The 21,217-nt window shown below is 38.9% G+C and overlaps 2 protein-coding genes across 4 annotated transcripts; both read right to left on the bottom strand.

The window, feature by feature from the left end:
* tbata (thymus, brain and testes associated) lies at positions 1 to 13,100 on the bottom strand. 3 transcript variants are annotated; one of them, XM_015346246.2, is made up of 10 exons: positions 13,002 to 13,100; positions 12,576 to 12,655; positions 11,513 to 11,757; positions 6,196 to 6,384; positions 5,697 to 5,788; positions 4,198 to 4,368; positions 3,080 to 3,161; positions 936 to 1,074; positions 433 to 482; positions 1 to 306 (listed from the first exon to the last, which is right to left on the bottom strand). In XM_015346246.2, exons 2-10 carry the CDS (start codon positions 12,620 to 12,622, stop codon positions 248 to 250), a joined length of 1,074 nt encoding a protein of 357 aa, XP_015201732.1. In that variant the 5' UTR covers positions 12,623 to 12,655; positions 13,002 to 13,100; the 3' UTR covers positions 1 to 247. The 3 variants fall into 3 exon arrangements, with proteins under 3 accessions (XP_015201732.1, XP_015201734.1, XP_015201733.1); XM_015346248.2 differs by having other exon boundaries at positions 954 to 1,074; XM_015346247.2 differs by having other exon boundaries at positions 4,198 to 4,365.
* Positions 13,101 to 17,949: 4,849 nt separating this feature from the next.
* Positions 17,950 to 20,852, bottom strand: LOC107077295 (protransforming growth factor alpha-like). The gene is made up of 6 exons (XM_015346270.2): positions 20,695 to 20,852; positions 20,401 to 20,460; positions 19,537 to 19,657; positions 19,073 to 19,219; positions 18,530 to 18,600; positions 17,950 to 18,261 (listed from the first exon to the last, which is right to left on the bottom strand). The coding sequence occupies exons 1-6, from the start codon at positions 20,729 to 20,731 to the stop codon at positions 18,257 to 18,259; spliced, it is 441 nt and encodes a 146-aa protein (XP_015201756.1). The 5' UTR covers positions 20,732 to 20,852; the 3' UTR covers positions 17,950 to 18,256.
* Between the last annotated feature and the right edge of the window lie 365 nt (positions 20,853 to 21,217).

Genomic DNA, 21,217 nt, shown 5'->3' with positions numbered 1-21,217 from the left:
TCAGTTAAGGACAGTTTATTGCTTCTTTTTACACATTTTATATCATTGTCTTTGATATTCAGTATTACAACATGGGTATATGAATTTTTCTTGCGTCTTACAAATTTTCTTTGTCTTACAAATCACAATCAGGAACTAAAATGACAGTTTCTAATACTGTTAACACAACAGGCAATCTGAAGGAGCAACATTTTGCGTATCTAAATAAAACCAAAGTTTTGTTATGATCTGCAGTAATTTCACTTTTTTACGAAACGTCAGCCTTGTCTGTGTGAATTTGAAGGACCTCCGCAGTTCCAATACGGTCTACAAAACATTAAAAAAAAAACTAGATTACTTTTAGAGCTAAGTGATTTTCAAAAACATTCACTGTGCGAGAAAACTGAAATACATTTTTAGATTTGTCAGCATACATATAGATTATTGTATTACCTGGCCTCTCGTCTTCTTTGATTGATTCTTGATTCTGCCCTTGGTTGGATCTAAGCAGAAACACAATGACTGAATCAATTTGCTGATAATGGCTTCATGCCACATTACTAGCCATATGCAGTGCAGTATTACCGGTAAGGACACTACAGTATGTAATTAAAACTCATGCATCTGAGGCTAAAACCTGAGAGATAGAATCACAGCTAATCTAGGTTTGTGGGTAAGATACAACATTTCCCGTCAACATGAATAAAATCCTTAAACCTACATGCTGAATACATGCTAGCCCAACACTGCAAGCCATGTGCTGAATTGGTCAAGGGCTGCTCGTCAAGGATGTGTCATTTTGCACGACTTTGATGTGGTCTAGAGTTGGTCACAAACGCACACTGACAAAAGGACCGGCACTGCCAGAGCCATGCTTTGTGTGCCAGCGCGCTGGCGTCCTGTGAGCCGACTCCTCGTGCTCTGAGACTCAACGAGTGGGGCCACGTTTGTTTAACCTGCGTCCGGTGAAAGACCTTCTCATCAGCGGAGACCCCTGAGTGTGGAACCGCTCTCCCCGGCTTCCACTTGTGTGTCGGCTGTCAAGGCTGCTGACGTCTACTGCCTGCTGGATCATCTGCATCACCAGGTCTTTCTCTTCCGAGACGACCCAGGAAGGAAAGTTCAGTTACTCTTAAACTCAGCCTTCGTGCTAATTGTATAAACGGTGCCAAACATGCCTTTTGAAAACTGTGATATTTAACAGCAGTTCACATTATGTGGTTATGCGTTTTATAACCCTAAACATGCCAAAAACATTTCAGTGGCTTTAGATATAAAATATCAATTGCACAAGAGTAGCCTTTGGTTTAACGATATAGTATTTTTTAGCTTTCAATGACTACATTAATGAAACTTAAGTCTAAGATGCCTTAATGTTTTTCACAAAATGCCTGTACCGTGTCTGTACAGCACATCCTTTCAGTACTGCACATTTCATGTAGTTTAATGGCAAAAACCTTCAATTAACAGCAATTTGTTCTAATAAGAATAATAATATCAAAACTGTTATATACCTCTTGCTGTAACAGTCAAATAAAGGCTAAGGTTTTTTTTATAAGAAAAGAAAAACAGAGCCATTTAATATAAATAGATATGGCAATGGCTTGGCCTGGCAATATGAAAATATAGAGGAACATATCTTTCTTGACAGATTATTTAAACTGAAGAGACTGGTGTGAGTCTAGGTGTGAGAGAGTAAGTGATGTACGAAGGAATATGTACTGTAGCTTCTTCACCATTTCTCTTAAGCATCCACACCCTGGTTTGCTAAATAAGAAGGGGCTGAAAACATGAGCTACAGAAGCCATGAATCTCAATAGTGTCAGAGATTGTAAGCAAAAGGTGGAGGCTGAACCTGAGGTTCAGGGTGTAAGAGGTGTGGCCGTCTGTGAAATCACAATACTTCTTCAGCAGCTTCCGCTCCTGGTCTTGGGGAAACCTGCGTCCCCGTGTTTTTTCTTTCCAACCAAGTTCTTAACAGCAGAAAATTTAAAACAAATTGCCTATTTCAGAGCTATTTTAAAACATGTTTTCAGCTCTTACAGTATTGAATGGAATTTGTCATCAGTACTCAGGTGTGGCAGCTGAATTGTGACCAATTTGACAAAAGCTGAAGTACTGTGGGTATGTCTGATACTGTGACATTCCCACCTTTGCCTGTTGATTACTGGCCACCTGTTAAGAGCTTTTAGTCAGAAATAAGGAAAGAAAGTCTCAATTAGCAAGATGAAGAAAGAGTGTACAAAGGTCTGTACAGTGAAGCTGATGGAAATGCAATTTAGCGGGGCTATTTTAAAATCAGTACAGAAGCAAAGAAAAAAAGTCTTAACAAGCAAACAGATCCAACACCAAATAGCTCTGGTGACTGATGGCCCAGCTGGAATGGAAACCAGCAGACAGAGGTCCCTTTGGACCAGTACTGAGAACCTCTGCTCTTTATGGAGTTTTGGTTCATTTATGCCAGTTGTCTCCAACCATGGTCCTGGAAAGATACCATCCAGAAAATCTCCAATATCACCACAGATCATTGGATTCTGAAGGTTAGGAGCACTTATAATTAACTCAAATAAAATAACTTGTCCCTCAAGGCTGTCAGTTTCTGTTCCAAATGATTTCTGAATTACTTAAATCAACTAAATGACCTGCAATCTTTCACAACTGTTCCAAGTCTTCAGAGTTGACACTTTAATGGTTACTTATAAAACCTGCTGGGTTGTGGCTCTCCAGGAGCAGAGCAGGAACTGCTTAATTTTATAGACTAATTGAAGTTCACTAAATATATGTTGCTGATCCGATCTCTCAAATTCAAAAGAGGCTGTTTTAGGTATGAAATAAATGATTGATGATTTTCCTAGTGGTGTAGTGAATGGAATTAATGTATAAAAACACTATCTATAATTTATTTTCAGGATAGCAGAAGGGTTAAGGATTGGAAAGTACTATGATGAATGTAAGAAAGCTTGTAGTTCCAAAAAACAGATAACTGTAATTGTAGAATTGCATTTTTTAAAATGCACACCTGTGACAGAAAGGAATCTCTTCCAAAATTAACAAAACCATTCTTGAAGCATCAGCTCTATCAGGGGATTATGCCTCTTACCTCTCTGGCCCGCTAACAGTAGCCACTGCTGGACCTGTGACAGGGAGTCTGTTTGCAGAATCTGACACAGAAGCTCCAGAACCTGGTCAGGGACAAAGGGATTGAGGACGGGTCAGAGTGACACATATCAGAATCAGAGTTAGTCAATCCGTATCTGACCTGCCAATACTTACAACCTCCAGCAGCGAGAATGGATTTTGGCAGCTGTATAGCATTGCACACCGCTGTTGCAAAACAAAATGTTCGACTGAGGATAATTTCAGTGACTAAAGCATGTGCAAGCCATCAGTGCAATTTTAGAACCTAACACTGAAATAAAAATCAAGTTGCACCTTGACCAGATGTGATTGAACAGTCACTTGGGATAAAATCTGTAAAATGAATAAATGTTAATGTACTTTTACTAAAAACCCAGCAATGGTGTTTGGGTTTGCAACATATCTGATCTATATAAAACCTTATCCCTGGATTCTAGTTTTTTTAATGTAAGTGCAATGAGAGGGGAACATTCAGCTCCTCTAGACTGTTTGGATACTAGTAGCTAATCCAAGGACCTCATCCAGGCTCTTCTTGAACGAAGCCAGGGTATGGTCTTCAACATCATGGCTGGACAAGCTTGTTCCAGTCTCACACATTACCCATTGGGGTAAAGAAATGTCTCCTGTTCTCCGTAATAAATGTGCTTCCTGTCAAAGTCATCAGTCTGCATTTGTACAGACTACGGTCTTTGTGCTGGTGTATAATGGCCATATGTCACCCAGGTGGGGGCAGCACTTAAGTGGTGGATGATGGACTATTATTTTGTTCTAAACTGCAATAACAAAAAAAAAAGAAGAATCCAGATATTTAAGACATGACAGATTCTGAGTGCTGAGGTTCTGGAGATAAGTGCAGTGTGGGTGGATCCACCTGGCATTGCTGTCACTGAGATCAAGGTCGCTACTGCAGCACCAACACACCCAGGCCATCAGGCAATGTGGCAATCATCTCTTACTGCACTGTAGGCGTATCACTGGAACTGCGTCAGAGGGCAGGCACGTCTGAATATATCACGAGTCTGTGAGCACCAGAAGGAACAAACAGTTGCCATTACTACAGTCAGAGCTGTGTGGTGTTACCATGAGTTCCTGGTCATGGAACGCTGGTGAGGGCACTTGACCTCTGGCCCTGGAGTGTCTCCTGGAGGCTGGGGTTGAACGCCGGCTGGGGGGCAGCGAGGAGGCAGGGATTATGCGACCAGTCTGTGCAGAATATTGTGTAGCTCTGCGAACTGGGCCTTCCTCTACCTGCTGACACAAAACACAACACTTAGAGTCTGCTATAACTACAACTACAATTACAGTGTCCACAAACAACCTGAAATGAACTTTACATTGAGCTTATGTTTTTTTTTTCTTTTGGTAATGCCTTTTTAGACCTCCTATATAAACACAGAAAAATAATTCAAACATATCAGATAATTAGATTAATAAGTATAATGTGTTTTATTTGCACAGCTTACTGTGTCATTTCATTAGCTGCATATCATATGATAGGAGCAGAAGTCTAATTAGTTTAATCTATAGCAGACTGAGTAAGGAGCTGTATCACCATATTAGTTGGAACACATTGAGATTAATTCCACACTCAAATGTGGAAAGAAAGATAGGGTTGACTGTGTGCAAAGTGCACAAAAAAGATTTTATAGCCAAAACTAATTAATCTCTTATTGTTCCACAGAAATAGTAGCTAAACTTTGCATTTGAAGTAAAAACTGTAGTTAAATTCAATTCCTACATTAGGTTCGTTTAAGAGTTATTTTATTGTTATTGTAAGTGAAAGATTTTATCTTTTGAATGGCAGAACTGACACATCTCTGGACATAGCTTCAGCCCTCAAATTTCAAATTTGAGAAGAAGCAAAATTCTCAGGTTATTATACTGTACAGTACATGCCACTGACAGCACAGCAAAACAGAATTTTACTGGGTTAACTAGAAAGAACTATTACTGTTTCAATGGTTAACTCTTTGATGTGCAGGCATTAAAGAGTCTGTCCTTGAAGAATCATTTTTTAAAGAACAGGCTTTTGATGTATTTAAATATTGTTGCTCTCTGTAAATCCTTAGGGCCATTACCCCAAAGACAAGGCTTGACATCTCAATTAAGCATGACAAATGAATTGTTTCGATACAATATGACAGTGTTACTCGCTGCTGTTTCACACATTAATTGTCAGCTATAAAAATGAAGTCAACATACTGTATGAGTAAATTAGCTCTTGGTAAGAGAAAACTCTACATAAATTCTTCACTGTGCTGACCTACAGAGTGTCCAGACTTTTGTTCAGCACTCACTTAGAAATGATAAATTGTTTTTTCCAGTAAGCAAAGACTTTTATTGCTATTCTTGGCTTGCTTGTCATACAGATAAAGATTTATACAGTATCGTCCAAATCTCTTGGTAAAACACATACATAACCTCCAATACAGAACCTCAACAGCCTTGAGGCCTTACACCTGAGAAGTTAAACTATGACTCTTCTTCTTGTCATATGTTCATACAATGATATACATTACCTAACGGGTGAGAATGCGATTTGGCACAAACAGGAGACGTGTGCGCGTGCGTGTGCTTACGGCTTTTTTGCCATCCGTCCCAGGTGAAGCTGCGAGAGAGAGTTGGGCTGCGAGATCTTTAAGTTCCTCCCTCCAGGCTTCGGAGATCAGACCTGTGGTCAGAAGCACATTTCATTTGCAGTTCAGTGTTTCTCACCATTGCTCACCTGGCACACACGCCGATTCTGCTTTGGATGCTACTGTTTACCGGTATTTCAGAACGAGACAAATTATCTTACACGTTCTTTCCTCCTATATACCATAACCTACTATATGAATACAGGAAGGTGAACTTGACCACTAGATGGCTTCCCTGTCTGTAGATAACTGAGGGGCTATGGTTAATGAGCCTTAACTATATGTTACTGCAAATGACAACATCATGCAGACGGAAATAAATAATTTGTGTTATTTCAGCCCTGCGCCACTCTACTTTCCCAGTGTATCCCATTCATAAACCTGCAACAGGTATTAGCTGCTCAAAAGGCAGAGGTGTTGAACCACTGAAGACGCACCATACCTGTTCCTTGCTTCTGGGTGTTATTTCCATACAGATCGTTATTTCCATAAAGATCCCCAAAGGGTATTTTGATTCCAGGGGCCCCCAACACGGTCATAGGAAGCTGGCTTCTAATGAGGGGGTGAGGAGATAATGGTGTTGAAGCATACCAGTCGTCGTTTACTGTGCACACGGGTCTCCCATTTAGACCTTCGGAAAAAAAAAAACAGGTGCATTAAAGGTATTTGGTAGGAGAAGTGAAAAAAGCCAAAATTCACATAGCTCACAATACTGAGCAAAGGAAACTTCCTTAAAAAGTTTGGTTACATGTATTTAGTAGTTTCAATGTATTCCCTATTCACAGTTCCCTCTAGGTTTACTTTGTCATGGTCTTTCTACTGTACATCTCTCTGTGCTTTGCAATGACTACACTTTCCTTATGCTTTTCTTATGGCATACAGCAGTAAACAATAAGAGTTGTTAATGAAAATTCTTTCCTTTACACTGTACAAACCTTGAGAATGTTTAAACTCCCTAATATCAATTGTTTTGGCCACTAAAGAACAAAGAAATGACCAATAGCTCATCTTGGGATTTGATTCAAAGTATTTAGCAGAATGTGTTATATATTTATGACCCTCCCCCTGAGCAAATCATTCTCTTTCTACTTCAGAGCTAGCAGAGCACATTCGAGTTTAACTGTGTCTGGAGGAAGATCTTCAGCATAGAAGATAGCAAAGAGCGCATATTCATGAGAACGCCTGCTGGGATCTGAGGGGGACTTCAATAATTGGAAATGGGGGCGCATGAAGGAGGGGGACAAGGCATGGGGGATGTGGGGGGCGGAGCACTGTATGTGCCCAAAGTTGTGAATGTGTTATTTACCGAGATAAAATTAGAAAATATCACAGCTAACCTCATTAAAAGGTGTGAGGTGATATTTCTGTAAACCAAAGAGTAAGGAGAGTTTTCAGGACTGTATGCTCAGTTATTGTGGCTAATAAAAAAGGACCCATTTCTATGTCCAACACGACTAGGCTAAGTGATAATTGCTGGCACTTAAAATTACAGGTAATATTCTTCTCAAATCATACACAATATTCGCATCCATCCTCCCACCCATCAGCTCTGTTAGTTCCTATCTACAGACATTACTTTTAACACCACCAATACACTGCATCCAAACAGGTTTATAAGACATTAATCTTGTGAGTGATATTTCAGAAGAGAACAATATTAGAAAGAAGGTCAATAAAACCAGGATTTATAGGCAAACAGGAAGTGGTATGTGTTCCAAAAGCAGTCCAACCTCAAGACTTGCATTCCAGTCCCGTCTCATTTTAATCAGGATTACCTCCACTGCAGGTTGTGGTAAGGGAAGTGATGTGTGGTATTATATCCAATAAATTATATTCTGTGTTAATCCGTATTCTGTGATGGGACATAAATGTACTGTTTCAATTATTTATTCATGCCAGGTCAAAAATCAACTGAAAATCCTTTCTTGCATATAAAGGAAATCAAGCCGATACCATGTTAGAAAATACTGAGGGTATTGTGGGAACCTGTAGGGCTTCTATTTAGGACAGATCATTTGTTGAAAGAAAAAAAGCAGAACCGTAACCAGACTGCTGAAACTAAATTTCCAACGTTGCAGTAGTTGAAGAATCCCAGTACACTGCCAAATTTTCCCTAAACCAGATTGTTCCAATATATCCATCCATCCTGTTTTCTAACTGTCTGATCAACTTCAGAGTCGCAGGGGAGCCAGAGCCTATCCCAGCAAGCAATGGCTGCGAAGCAGGATACACCCTGGGTTGGATATTCCAAAATTAATCTGTCAGAAAAATCTGGAATTTCCATTTTTTCTAATGTAGCACTCAATTTTGATTTTTTATTTGTGTTAAAACTTGGGTTCCTTCCCACAGAGGATAAAAGACTGTTGGCATCCCTTCAAGGAGAAATAGAAAATAATTAAAAAGCAGTGATATCACTTTAAGTCTGAAGGCACCCTGCAAGTTGTAGCTTTTTTAACAGCATATTTTAAATTTAGTGCTATAGGAGAAGAAACAAGCAATTACAGAGCAAAACAAACCACATACACACAATTACAGTTGCTTAGCCAAAAATCAACCTCACATCTGAGCTCCTTTATCAACGGCAGCATCCCAAACAACCAACAAAGCGATAGAGGCTGAGTGCAGCTGATTCACAAACCTTACTGGAGACAAAACACCACATAAATAACCTATCCACACATAAGAAAAAAGCAGGAGTCTATCAAACTACTCAGAATAGTCTTCTTCACTCCAGTCTGCTGAGAAACTCTCAAGCATAGCTAGTGTTAACAGATACAGAATGTAACAGGACCTCTGGGAACAGGGCGAGAACAGCACCAAATGTATAACCCAGCACAGACTCAATGTATTTCCAAAACCCATTAATTTGGGAACACTCCCAAAACATAGAAACGTCCATTACACTGGAGATACAAAGTTGACAACAGGTAGTATTTGCTGATAACCTCATCTGAACTCTAAGTCGAGTAGCACAGAACCTGGTAAGAAGCTTGAACTGGATAAGACACAGCTTTGATGAAAGCTGGAATAACCTTGGACAATGAACTCCTAACCTACCCTGACCAAGCACTTGGTCACTTACTGTACTGTATGTACCATTTGTCTGGGAAATCCCGGTTAGCTAGTGATACAGCCCAGGCTTGAACCTGTAAACTCAGGAGCCCACATTGGACTTTACTTCAGACTCTATATCATTTTCATTTTGTCAGGAATAGCAAGCAAACCACTAAAACTGTGATGAGATACTAAATCACCTCTGGGCACCGACTCCTGAATGAAGACAGTATTGGCTATTTATTTTAAACAAGTGTGAATATAAAATAGCAAATAGATCATTTCCAGATTATGTGACCAGTCCTGCTGTCAATCAATAGATCAATTAGTGTCACTTTCATAAAACCTCAAGGCCATCTGAAAACTGTGGAAAATAATAACGGACAGGAAGACACTACGCTGGAATCATTCTACTTTATTTGTGGACTTTGTTAACTCCACTCTGCAAAGTTCACACAAGCAGTAATGGAGTGCTGTCCTAAAGAAGGTTCCCGTTTGTCACCTCAGCTGAATGACACCACTTCATTACTGGTTAATACCTTCCGCACATTGCAGGAACCACATTGTCAAACAGATTTCAGAAGCAAGCACATTCTTTTTAAAAATAAAAATGTGTAGAACTCTTAACATTTCAGCACCGACTGGAATATTGTTTTGTGATTTTAATTGCACAGATTAACTGTATTATTCTGGTGACTCATTTGGAACACTTGAAGCATAAAAGACAGCCACTCCTTTGTAGCAGCTTTTGCAAGTCAGTCAGGCTGAATTCACATTATGTTTGGCTCCCAAGAAATAAGAAATCTTTATGTGCACTTGGAGAGCCCTTTATATTTACTGGATAAGATAAAACCAAAACACTTTAGACGGGTACTCATTTTAAAACTAGAACAAAATCTAAAACTGTAACAAGAATGAGAAACTTATTTTACCTGTTCGAATACTTGCTCAGAATAAAAGAGGTGTTATTCATTTATCACCCAAAGACAAAGAGTCTTAGGCTACTGTGCACCACTAAACATCTGAAAATCAAAACACTAGGAATCACATCCAAGTTTTACTGACTGGGTAGCATCAGAGCTGGTGGCTATAAACCAAATTATTATACTCATTTCTGGCAGAATTATCTACAATTAATGACTCATGCAGATGACTTGGCTTTGCACAATTTTGGCTTTGTTTTTAGACTGAAGCACTGAGTCCAATTTCAAAGGTATAAAATGGCAGCAGGAGTCTGAAATAACTAGAGCCATGCAGAACAAAAGAAAAGTTTTTTCCAAACCAGGTTACTTGGCCCTTCTAGCCAGGCTCAGATTTTGATGTTTCTAGGCCCTAGGCACTTACAGTACACTCTGAAATGTGCAAAAAGAGGGGTAAATGCCAATTGAATTACATTGCTTGACATGATGCACTTTAAACTATTCCAATGCTAAACCACGTGATTGATGGAGCAAGTTGAGCGACCATCACTTCATTTCTTCTACTTTCTAGAAGAGCCGCTAGATAGCGTTTGATTATTGATTTGGAACACCTACAGTCGATCGCAAGCATGTTGTTTCAGCTCGTTTTTCGTTAGTCACTAGTCACTAGTGTTTCCCTCCTTCGTAGGCCCTAGGTACTGTGCCTATAGTGCATAATGGGAAATGCGGCACTGCTTCGAGCCCATTTGGAGATACTAGCTAACTGATCCCATGATTGCATCCAGCTGTTTCTTGAAAGATAGCTTGCTCCGGACTCCCACAACTCCTTGGGTAAAAAAAAAGTGCCTTCTGTTCTTGGTTTTAAATGCTCTTTCATATACAGCAGTTGATTTGTATAATCCTCTGGTTTCACTGTTCATGACAAGTAAATCCACTTGACTGACTTGGAGGATTTGAAATACTTGGGTCAGTAAAGCTATTCACCATCTTCCTTGTATGGAACAGGATGTCGAGTGGTCAGAGCAGTGAAGCTGTCTTAACCAATGAATGTGCTAGATGAACACAAAAACACAGAGGTTCTGTAGATTTAAGCGTTATGGGAGTATGGAACAAGCTACCAAACCATGAGGTTGAAGCCATTACTCTGGTTTCTTTCACTGGATGAGATCCTGGGATCAACTAACTACTAACCACCAAACAGGCTAGATGGGCCAAATGGAGGAGGCAAATAAAGGTTATTTAAATACTTTGTGAAATGACCTGCAGAGGTAATCGTATCAAAAGCAATACAGTATCTCATTCTATTAACACTTACAGTTATGTGCTCAGCAAGAGCAAAGCCCTTTGAAGCTCCAGTGGTAACAAGTCTGGACAAGAGATTAAGCCTTGAGAGAGGAAGAAGCTTATTTAAACTGATAAGGCTCTTTTCCCCCCTTGTAACTTTCAAACAACGCTCAAATCAATGTCAGTTTTGTATAAGGCCAAAGGAAAGATGAGCTGAAGATATTTATACTTTTCTCACACACAAGCTGGTGAGTGTATAAATATTTTAAGCAGTCATTAAAAGATTTGCACCAAGAGGAATTCTGTACATCTGTGGTGGATTTCTTCTTCTTTTATCTGCACATAAAGACAAGAATGACTCTTAAGTTAATATTCATTTAATTATTTGATTCCGATTTTAAGCTATAGCTATCCTGAAAGGAAAGAGACAACCCCGAAATCCCTTAAAAAAGGGCCATGGAAGAGGTGTCATTCTCACCGTGCTGTATTTCTTTGGCTCACCTTGAATGTGTGTTACTCTGTTGGGATGTGGGTTGTGTCTGGAAAAGAAGGAATGGTGACTCAGCATCCCAAAGCGTGGACTGCCTTTGGCTGGTCCTTTCGAAGCCCCAGTCAGTCTCAGAGGATTGTTAAAAGACACTTCTTCTGCTTTTTTCATGTTCCCAAGAGCAACCTTACGGTTAAAAGTGCCAGACACAGGATCCCCCAGTGTCCCCATTCGTTGCCTTACTGACAGCTCCATGGCCCTGGAAGACAATATTTAGCAGCATGAATGAGGCTGAACCAGTCATTTCTTCTCACTGGATTGTGGGTAATGATGATTCCTTTGCTCTGTTACCATGGCACTGAATAAAGAAACAACTGGTCTCTCAATCAGCACATGGAAATAATGACAGATACAGTTGCATTCAATTAATAGTTGTATTCACTTTCTTTTAAAAATATGGACTGAAAAAAAACCAAAGTTTTTTGATGAGGTAGCCTGATTCAGTCTTTTACTTTTCTTTTTGCTGGTGTTGTCAAAATAGGTAAAGGAAGACCGGGGAAAATAAATCATTTTGATTAACTTTCTATATTAAATACAAAACTTTATTTTTATCTCCTATCAGTGCTGTGGAATTTGACAGAATGGCCTTTTCTTTAAGACTTTAAATTGACAATGGTAATTTTACACGTTTCCTTTTACCACAGACCATAATAGTAAAGCTGCTTAAAATACTGTTGTGCCAAGACTACATACACTCCTTTTATGTTTTAAAAAAGAGAATTTTGTGATGTGAAATAATTTTAGGAATTAGTTCTATTGTCTACATATCTTGTCTATTTTTTCTTGTAATAATCAGTATCTGTATGGAAAAGATTATTTTGAATCACTTGTTGCCTTCAGTTGTCAGGTCTATAGTGGTACTTTTATTCCAGTAATGGGGACACCTGGGAGAATAACTTCTTAATCCAGATAATACTGCTCAATTTTACAGACTGTACATTAGATCCATCTTAACCTTTTATGAACTGCACATTGTATGTGTGACGACTACTACTACTACTGTCAATCTGTACTTACTCAGTTTTTTTATCCATTTTGGAGTCATTACTTTCTTCTGCTGCCATTTTTTCCCCCCAAATCACAGCAAAGCACAGGCCCTAAAGAAATGCAAATGTTTGTTCAATTCCCAAAAGGAGTATGAAACAAAGTTCTAAAAAATTCCCCAAAAAGAATTTGTCTCCAATATCAGATAGAAATAAATACTTAAAACATTTTAGATCACGGAATGCAAAATAAGTAAAATTCTTCCTTAAAACTGGGCATATTTATTTGCTTTTTTGTAATGTTATGCCAACAACTCATGCAGAAAGAATTAATGTAAACACTTGTAACAAATGTACCAATGTATGGAAAACTTTAAAACTAAACTCTGCTTCTTGAAATCATTCCAATTTGTACAGTTAAAGGTACCAACTTACAACTGGTATATTAAAAGGACCTTACCGTTGATCTTTTCAGTAACGCAGGCCTCTCTCAACTCTACCGAGGTCCACACAGCACTCAGTAATCCTCAGTCCTCTGCTGGCACTGTTTGCAGAGTTGCTAGGAAACTAACTCTCAACACATACAGAAAATCTGGATACAATGGACTGGTTGGGCACCATACACTTAAAACATTAATTAAATTTACTCACAATGCGAGTAGAATTGCAGTTTGACATTTGAATTATATTCTTCACTGTTGCCTATGTTATGCTGTGAAAACCATTCTAAGACCCCAAAACGCTTAAAGGACTTTGCATCTCAAAAATAAGTGCATTTTTCTTTAAAACAAAAATTTAGAAATTACAATGGACATTGTGTACCTATGACACGCAATAATAATAAAATAATACATTTTATTTAAAGAGGATCTTTCATTCAAATAGCAGCTCAACATGCTTTACAAACCAAGCATAAAAATAAAATATTAAAATTTAGAGAAATACTTTCAGTTGTAAAGGAAAACACAGTAAAGCAACAGAAATGTCAATTTATACTTGACAAATAAATAAAAATAGGAAAGTCCTAATAATACAATACGTAAAATGTCGATGCTTGAAAGCACTTCAAAATATAGACTACATTACAAGGTTAATAAAGTTATATTATGTAGTAAATGCTAGACCTTAGAGTAAAACTTGCACCCTATAGAACAAGAACATGAAACTTACTATCACAACAAAGGAGATGTATTGTATATAAAAACTGCTGAGGAATTTTTGCTTTGTTTTTCCCCCAATGGACGTGGTAATGGCCGCTTTTTTTTATGTGTTCTTAACCGCCTGATCCTCCATGTTGTTTACACTAAAGTAAGTGATACATCATGCTGACAAAAAACATGCTTCTGCACAATTCATTTCAGTCCATTTGATGAATTATTTATGTTTGTTCCTCAGACACATCATACTAACTCCCTTACCCACGTAGTGTATGACTGCTGAAACATGAATGCAGATGAAGCTGCAATGCCCAGTCTTGGAACTTCTTCCTGGAGAGGATATCCTGTTGTTTTGACTGCCTTTCACCATCCTCCCACAAACCTCCCACTGAGAAGGATGTATTTGAAGGAGAAACTGTGGTGAACAAGAAAACTGGAAATTTGAAGAAGCCTGTTCAATTGAAGCAATATTTCATCATTACTGCACATTTAAACATAACAGAACTTTCATTTTATTTCCCTGGACCTATTCCAAACTATACAGCCTCAGATAACATTCTGAGCGTAATGATCAGAATGATACAGACATTTTGAAGCTTTGTCTAAAAGACATATGCACTACACAGAATGCAAGGTTGTATGATGCAGATGGAAATTGTCTGACCATACTGAAGTAAAGCAATGGAAAGAAACCCATTTTTCTTCCCCTAAAGATAAGGATAATGGCATTTCCTGTCCTGTCCTTGAAGGCGGTGAATAATTTTCTAGAATGCAACACATTTTGAAACCTAATTCCAGGACCATCCAATTAACCTGTTAATGAATGGCATGAGACAGAGGGACATCCATCCATTTCATAACAGCTTCTTCCAATTCAGCATCACAGGGAAGCCTGAAATAATTATAATTTCTTACACATACTGTACAGAGCACTTTTCTGGACACTTCACTCAGTGCTTTACAGGTAGGACTCCCCTCCATCACCACCAATGTACAGCCCCACATGAATGATGAGACAGCAGCCATAGATGCACCAGCCTGCTCACCACACTCCAGCTATCAGTGGGGAGGAGAACAGAGTGATGAAGCCAGTTAATAGATGGGGATTATTAGGAGTCTGTGATTGGTGTTGGGAAATTTGGCCGGGACACCAGGGTAACACCCCTAACTCTTTTCAAGAAACACCCTGGGATTTTTAATGACCACAGAGTCTGGATCTTGGTTTTAGGCCTAATCTAAAGGAGGGCACTTTTTAACAGTATAGTGTCCCCATCATTATATTGGGACATTAGGACACAGACTGCAGGGTGAGCACCTACTGGCCTCTCTAATGCATCTCCAGCAGCAACCTTAGTTTTTTCCCCCAGGTCTCCCATCCAGGTACTGGCTAGGCTCACTTGTTTAGCTTTAGTGAGCTACCCAGTTGCGAGTTGCAGGGTGATAAGGCTGCTGGCAAGCAATGGACTCTAGACAAGGGACACCAGCTTGGGACACCAATCCATGGCAGGGAAGACACTTGCTGCAAGGGCCAATTTTCCCAGAAGCCAATCAGCCTACCACTATGTTTTTGGGCTGGAGGAATCCCACCTGATCACAGGGAGAAAAAAACTCCCCAACCTGGGGCTCTGTGTGTGAACTGAGATCAGGGCCTCACTGCTGCACAGCAGTAATGCTAACCACAGCGCCACCTAAGGGACATGCACGTAGAGACATTTCCTAAAAAAAATATACCTTTGCTTCGTGGACCTTTTTTTTCCCCGACCAAGCAAGAAACAGTTGCACAACGCACACATAATGAAATGTAGTGTACTTTTGTACTCACAAACCCCCATACATGAACAAGGTTTTCCAGTTCCAAGTTCATTGCAGCAAAGCCACTGCTCAAAATGAAGAGGAAGGTCGAGCACATGCTGTAAGAACATTTCCAGGGTAGAATGCAACACGAAGCCAACAGGACATTCAGAGCCCAGCCAAGAAATGGTAACAAAGCTATTACTATTAGTGCTGCAGTCCAGGTCTCAATAAGGTAAACTTTCTGTAGTGGTTCAAGTCTGCCATAATTAAAGATCATGAAAAGGTTGGTTTTGTACTCTTAAGCCCAAGTCATGATACGGCAGAAACGGAGGACACATTCCACTACATTAAGATTTATGCATCTCTACTGAACCAAAATCAGAATGTTCTTTTAAAAAAAAAGAAACATGGAACCTTCATTAAAACCATTTCAGAAGAAGATTCCTGTGAATTGAAGTGTAATATATTGCTTGTCTCCCCACCAAATTGAGTGCTATTGCTCAAATAAACCAAGAAACAGCATTCGTGTTTTTGTCTGCAGTGTATAGGCTACCTTTTATCTTTATTTCCAATATAACTTGACAGGGAGCGTCTATCAACAACCAAGATGCAGTATGATATGATCTTCAGAATGTCTAGAATTTTAAATTAAAAAATATGCATGCTGTCTTTCTTAAAAAGGGCATTTGATCATGCATTATACACACTGACTTTTAGAATATAAATTTAAAAGGCAGCAATTCAGCCCATCTTGCCCATTTGTGATTTAACAGTGAAATGATCCAAGTATCTCATTCAGCTGTTTCTTAAAAGAAAGCAAGGTATCAAATTCAACTGAATACCTGTATAGCTTTTGCCATTATCCTACACCCCTTGGTAAATACTAGTATTATTGTAAGTCTCTTGGACTCTTGTCTGTTCAAGACAAAGAAGATTCAGTTTTTAGCCTCCGAGCGTAGGATGTTCCATTTCAGGACTTCCAGTTGCTGTTCTCTGGAAGTAATGAGTTATGAAGGCCTCAGTTACAAGCAACAGCATAAAGCAGAAGTTATCTGTATACATTGGACTTGTAAATGAACATTAAAGCATTTTAGGAACCCTTGGAGAGTTCCTAAAGGTTACAGTTTAAAAGAAAAAAAGGAATGAGCCTACAGGGAATCTTGCAAAAAAAAAAAAAAAAAAAAACAGACCTCTTGGCCTTTCCTCCAGGCATTCAATTTTTATCTTCACTGAGCAATGACCCTGAAAAACACATTACTGTACATCTGCTCATCCAACACAGGATGGTGACAAGCAAAATTGGATTGCTGAAATTCCCCATCTGATTAAAGTTTTGAGCAGTGAAAGCAGAAACTGATGAAACTTCATGAAACATCTAGAATTTTACCCTAACAGTAACCCTGCTTTTCAAGTTCAAACTGGCTGCATCACATACCAATTATTCAAAAGGAAATGGACTAACATTTAAGATAACCAGCGTCATTAATTCTAGAGGAGACTGCTACCACTCTTATTCATACAATAAATGATAAGTACATAGACAGCAGTCACCAAGTGTCAAAATTAAAAACCTTAAATTAGATACTTGAAATACAAAATTCTTTAGTAAACTTAATTCACATCCCATATTTCAACAGATGCCACATGTGGGAAAAAGTCACCTCATGTAGACATTTACAGTACGCAAATACCAAAAGCCTTCATGAATACTAGCCAATAAATATTTTGAGGAGGCTTTTCCTCTTTTAATAAGCAGGATCTGTCTCGAGACTAAAGAGACCTTTTTAAACCTTGATTTTTCCAGTCTCAGCTACTTTCCCCCTTGCCAAGAGGGTCCTTAATCTACAGTGCTTGTTGCCTGTAACGTATCAGCTTGTTGGTTTAGACTTCTCTATATTCAGTCCTTATTTCATTAAATACATTATTTCCCACTATCTGATCGCACAACTTTACTTGCCAAGTCCCCTCCTTACTCCTAAAGGCCTCTTAAGTGATCAATTGATTACCAGACAGCTGACTGACACTAATCAGCCAACTCCTAAAGTCTCTTAAGCCCATTTTTATATTCTTACAGTACATTTTAGCTCACACACCCAAGTGAGGGCAGTCCAGAAACTCCAATTAGCACAGGGTTCATGCCAATAACAAGTATCCTTCATCTTTTTAAGAGCCAAAACCATTTTAAAAACAGTCCTTGCATAGAAATAGGTTAACGGGCAACCAAGTCAATATTCAGAGCAATTGGCGCCACTGATTTCCCAACCCAGCTGGAACATAAACCAACAGACATCTTCATATTCCTAGATCAGGGTTAAGAACTGCTCTAGAATCCAAGGCAGCACTTATCTTTACCTGAGCAGAAGGCCAGGTTAAAAGATCCAAAAATCTGCAAACTGAATCCAGTTCTGTTTTTGGGAGGAGGGCTGTCCTTAATTCATGAGTCTGAGGTAGCACTCATTTTAAAAAGCAGTGGTATCATACAAAGTTTATTTAAAATGAACATAAAATTCAACAGTACAACATTGAAAACATTCCACCCAAAGAATAACATGAACATGTGCTTTCAATTCATTCACCTTTTGCACCACAACACTACAATCTCATACAGCAAATGAAATCTTGGCTACTGGGGTCCAGCTTCAGCATGTTCAGGTTCTGCAAATTGGACAAAGCTTCAACTCCATTCACAAATTCCAGAATACCCCAAAAAAGTTAACCAGTGTTTTTTTTACATGCAGTTGCCAGTCTTTAGATGCATCCATTTTTAAACTGCAGGGGTGGAAAAAAAAAAAGTTAAAATGTCATCAACAATTAGCTTTCACTAAGATGGTAAAAACGAATTACTCAAAGAAAAAACAAAACAAAGATACCCAATAACATTTCTATACATCTTCTTTCTGGCTCATAAATGAAGGGCTTGCGTGATTAAATAAAGGCTCCAGTCTGCAGGGGCTCGGCTTAAAGATTTTAATTCCAGGTGGTACTAGTCATTTAATGAAAAATGGGGAGAAGGGGGCATTAAAACATTAGCTGTTACCTTGAGTATGATCCAGCATATGACACTTGATTTCAGTCTCAGTCTTGGACTGCATGCTCCTTCTGCAGATGCTGTTTGGGGAAAAAGCAAGAAACACTGGTGAGCTGGGAAAAGTTCCTGGAATAGGCGTTCCTATTCCTGGTCCTGTATGCATTTGGTGCACACATTTTCCAGGTCTCTTGAAAGCCCTTATGCCATTTAAACGGATTCAATTAAACTTGTTTAAAAACCCAGCTGGACTGAAAACCTGTCACCAGCCCTCCAGGACCAGAACTAGGGATTCCAGGTTTATATACCGATAGATGACATTCAAGAGTGGCTCAAACCGATTTTTACTTAAACCCTTTGTGGTCTATTCAGACTTTAAAATAGCACCAGCAGAAAGAGTCAACTATCTGGGCTTCAAACAGGAACAAGGGAAGATTCAGTAGCAGTAACCGATTACAGAATTGAATGAATAATGGCCTGGGATATGAACACTTACTCCAAATATCAAATCATAAAGGGGGTTAAAGGATTTTTAAACTGATCAGCAGAACTTACTATACAGCAAGACATGAGGCAAGGATCAAAACCACAGCCACAAAAAGAAGTATTGCCACCGCATGGGGAAGGAAGTCCACATCCACAGACAACACAGACAGGAGGTTGACATATTGGCACTGGTCCCCATCAAAACCACCAGGGCAGCTTGAGAGGAAAAACATTGCAAATTCATTTAGATTAATACAAGGTGTTACAGACACTAGTTAAGCCATTCTCCGGAGGACTTTGAGAATGATACAAGTTCAGAGCTCTAAAGTCAAACTTCACAGGATAAGATGTAGACCACCCTAGGAGGAAACTTTCAGATTTAACCATAAATGCAATGAATTACAAAGCCACTAGTCACTGTTCAGTGTCTCTCTCCCCCCCCTTCCCAGAGCAGGAAACCCCCATGTAAAAAGTTCATGCACGTACAGAGCAATGGCTAGAAAACAGGGAACTGGGCGCATACAGTAGCTTACATGCAAGACGCAGTTGATTCAGAGACTAAATATCTACATGACCCTTCGTGGCAAAAAGCAGTGTAGGATTCTGGGCAGTCGGTAAAGAGGCTCTTCTGCATCTTCGTGGAGTTGCTTTGCGCTAGAAGACAAGACCACAAGAATAAGCTTGGAACAAAGGCTGCACACTGGGGCTACCCAACATAATGTACTGTGACACCCTGAGCCACCAGTCTTGAAAGAAGCAAGATTAGGTGATGCTTGGCTCTAATAGCTACTGACTAAATCAGGTACTATGGCCCATTAGTCTCCTCTTATCAAGAACAGTACTTAAGGTAATGGTGATTTTGATCCAATTTGTTATTAATCAATGTAAAGACTAACAAAATTCTGCAGTGGAGCAAAGCCACAGGCTGACTAGTCCAGTTGTGCATTGATAATGACCTGTTCATAACCCACCTGAATATTGAGATAAGAGACTTTTTCAGATCTAATTTAGGATACGGAGCATAAAATTATGCTCCTTAAGATTCTTGGCAAACCTTCCTTAATCATATTAATTAAATACTTCAAAAACCCATATAGTTAGGTTTCTAATCAAGTGATTTAAGACTCTCATCCATTTTTTTTCATGAAAAGCCACTTATGACAACAGCTGCTAACTCAATTTGAATTTTTGCCAGTAAATCTTAGCAGGTTAATACAGTACCTTTTCACCATATACACTTTTCTGTTCTAGATATACAGTACTCAGCCACCTACAAACGCCAGAAAAAGCATAAGCTACAGAGGGCATGGCCACTAGCGACTTACTGTACATGAACCTGCTTAAGTGCATTAGGAATGGTCATCATACCTCCTCAACTGTTACATAAAATACCTCACCTTCAGAAGCCGGCAACCCATCACCCTCTGTAGCACTTGTTCCAAAAGAGGTAGCAGCCGCTGTTCAGATGGGAAATGAAAGATTGATAGATATCTGGAAGCTTTCGACATTCAATTAAAAGCTCCATTCCTCATTGACCTGAAAGGCAGCACTTAAAGTAAAACGGTAAGTCCCAGATAAAGATGAGCTTTAATTTAAAGAACACCCTCAAATTTAATTGTAGGCTTACTACTTCCAAACAAAGTGCCACCTTTGAGCCACAGACCTTTCAATAGAATTATAATACTGCCAACCTGAGAACAAGAGAATCCCTTGGAAGAAATGGTACATTATTAAAACAGACTGCTAATATTACGACAAGGTATTGCTACGCCTGTTAAAGAGTTTTTTTACAGCCCTTGAAAAAAAAAATAAAACTGAATAAAAAACAGCAGTAACAAGAAGCAGGGACACCCGAAGCTACTGTTTTTAAAGCTTGATCACCTTGAGTTTAATTATTAGTTCGTAATCAAGTTGATCTTAAACACGTGCGTTTCACCTGAGTCTTGAGAAACGCCAGTGTGTAGATGTTTTTTTTTTCAAACTCCAAATTCTAGGTAAGGTATCGAAACGACTAAGGCTGTTTTAAAGACGGGGGTGTTAGTGAATGATGCAGTAACCTTACACACAGCAAAGTATGAATTTACATTAATTTGACTAAAAAGCTGGTTTTATTGAATAATAATAATAATAATAATAATAATAATAATAATAATAATAATAATTGCTTACACTTATATAGCGCTTTTCTGGACACTCCACTCAAAGCGCTTTACA

Source organism: Lepisosteus oculatus, chromosome 4 (assembly GCF_040954835.1).
Source record: "Lepisosteus oculatus isolate fLepOcu1 chromosome 4, fLepOcu1.hap2, whole genome shotgun sequence".
Lineage (NCBI taxonomy): Eukaryota > Metazoa > Chordata > Actinopteri > Semionotiformes > Lepisosteidae > Lepisosteus > Lepisosteus oculatus.
The sequence above is the reverse complement of the archived record's forward strand: the minus strand, read 5'-3'. Positions and strand labels throughout refer to the sequence as shown.

Coding starts and splice junctions, on each gene's coding strand:
- tbata (XM_015346246.2), bottom strand. CDS start 12,622: ATGGCAGCAGAAGAAAGTAATGACTCCAAAATGGATAAAAAAACTGA. Junction 5,789..6,195: donor CACCCAGAAGCAAGGAACAG/GTATGGTGCGTC, acceptor TTCTGACCACAG/GTCTGATCTCCGAAGCCTGG. Junction 483..935: donor AGGTCTTTCACCGGACGCAG/GTTAAACAAACG, acceptor GTTTCTGCTTAG/ATCCAACCAAGGGCAGAATC.
- LOC107077295 (XM_015346270.2), bottom strand. CDS start 20,731: ATGTACCATTTCTTCCAAGGGATTCTCTTGTTCTCAG. Junction 20,461..20,694: donor AGGGATTCTCTTGTTCTCAG/GTTGGCAGTATT, acceptor CCATCTGAACAG/CGGCTGCTACCTCTTTTGGA. Junction 19,658..20,400: donor TGGGTTGCCGGCTTCTGAAG/GTGAGGTATTTT, acceptor CTTGTCTTCTAG/CGCAAAGCAACTCCACGAAG.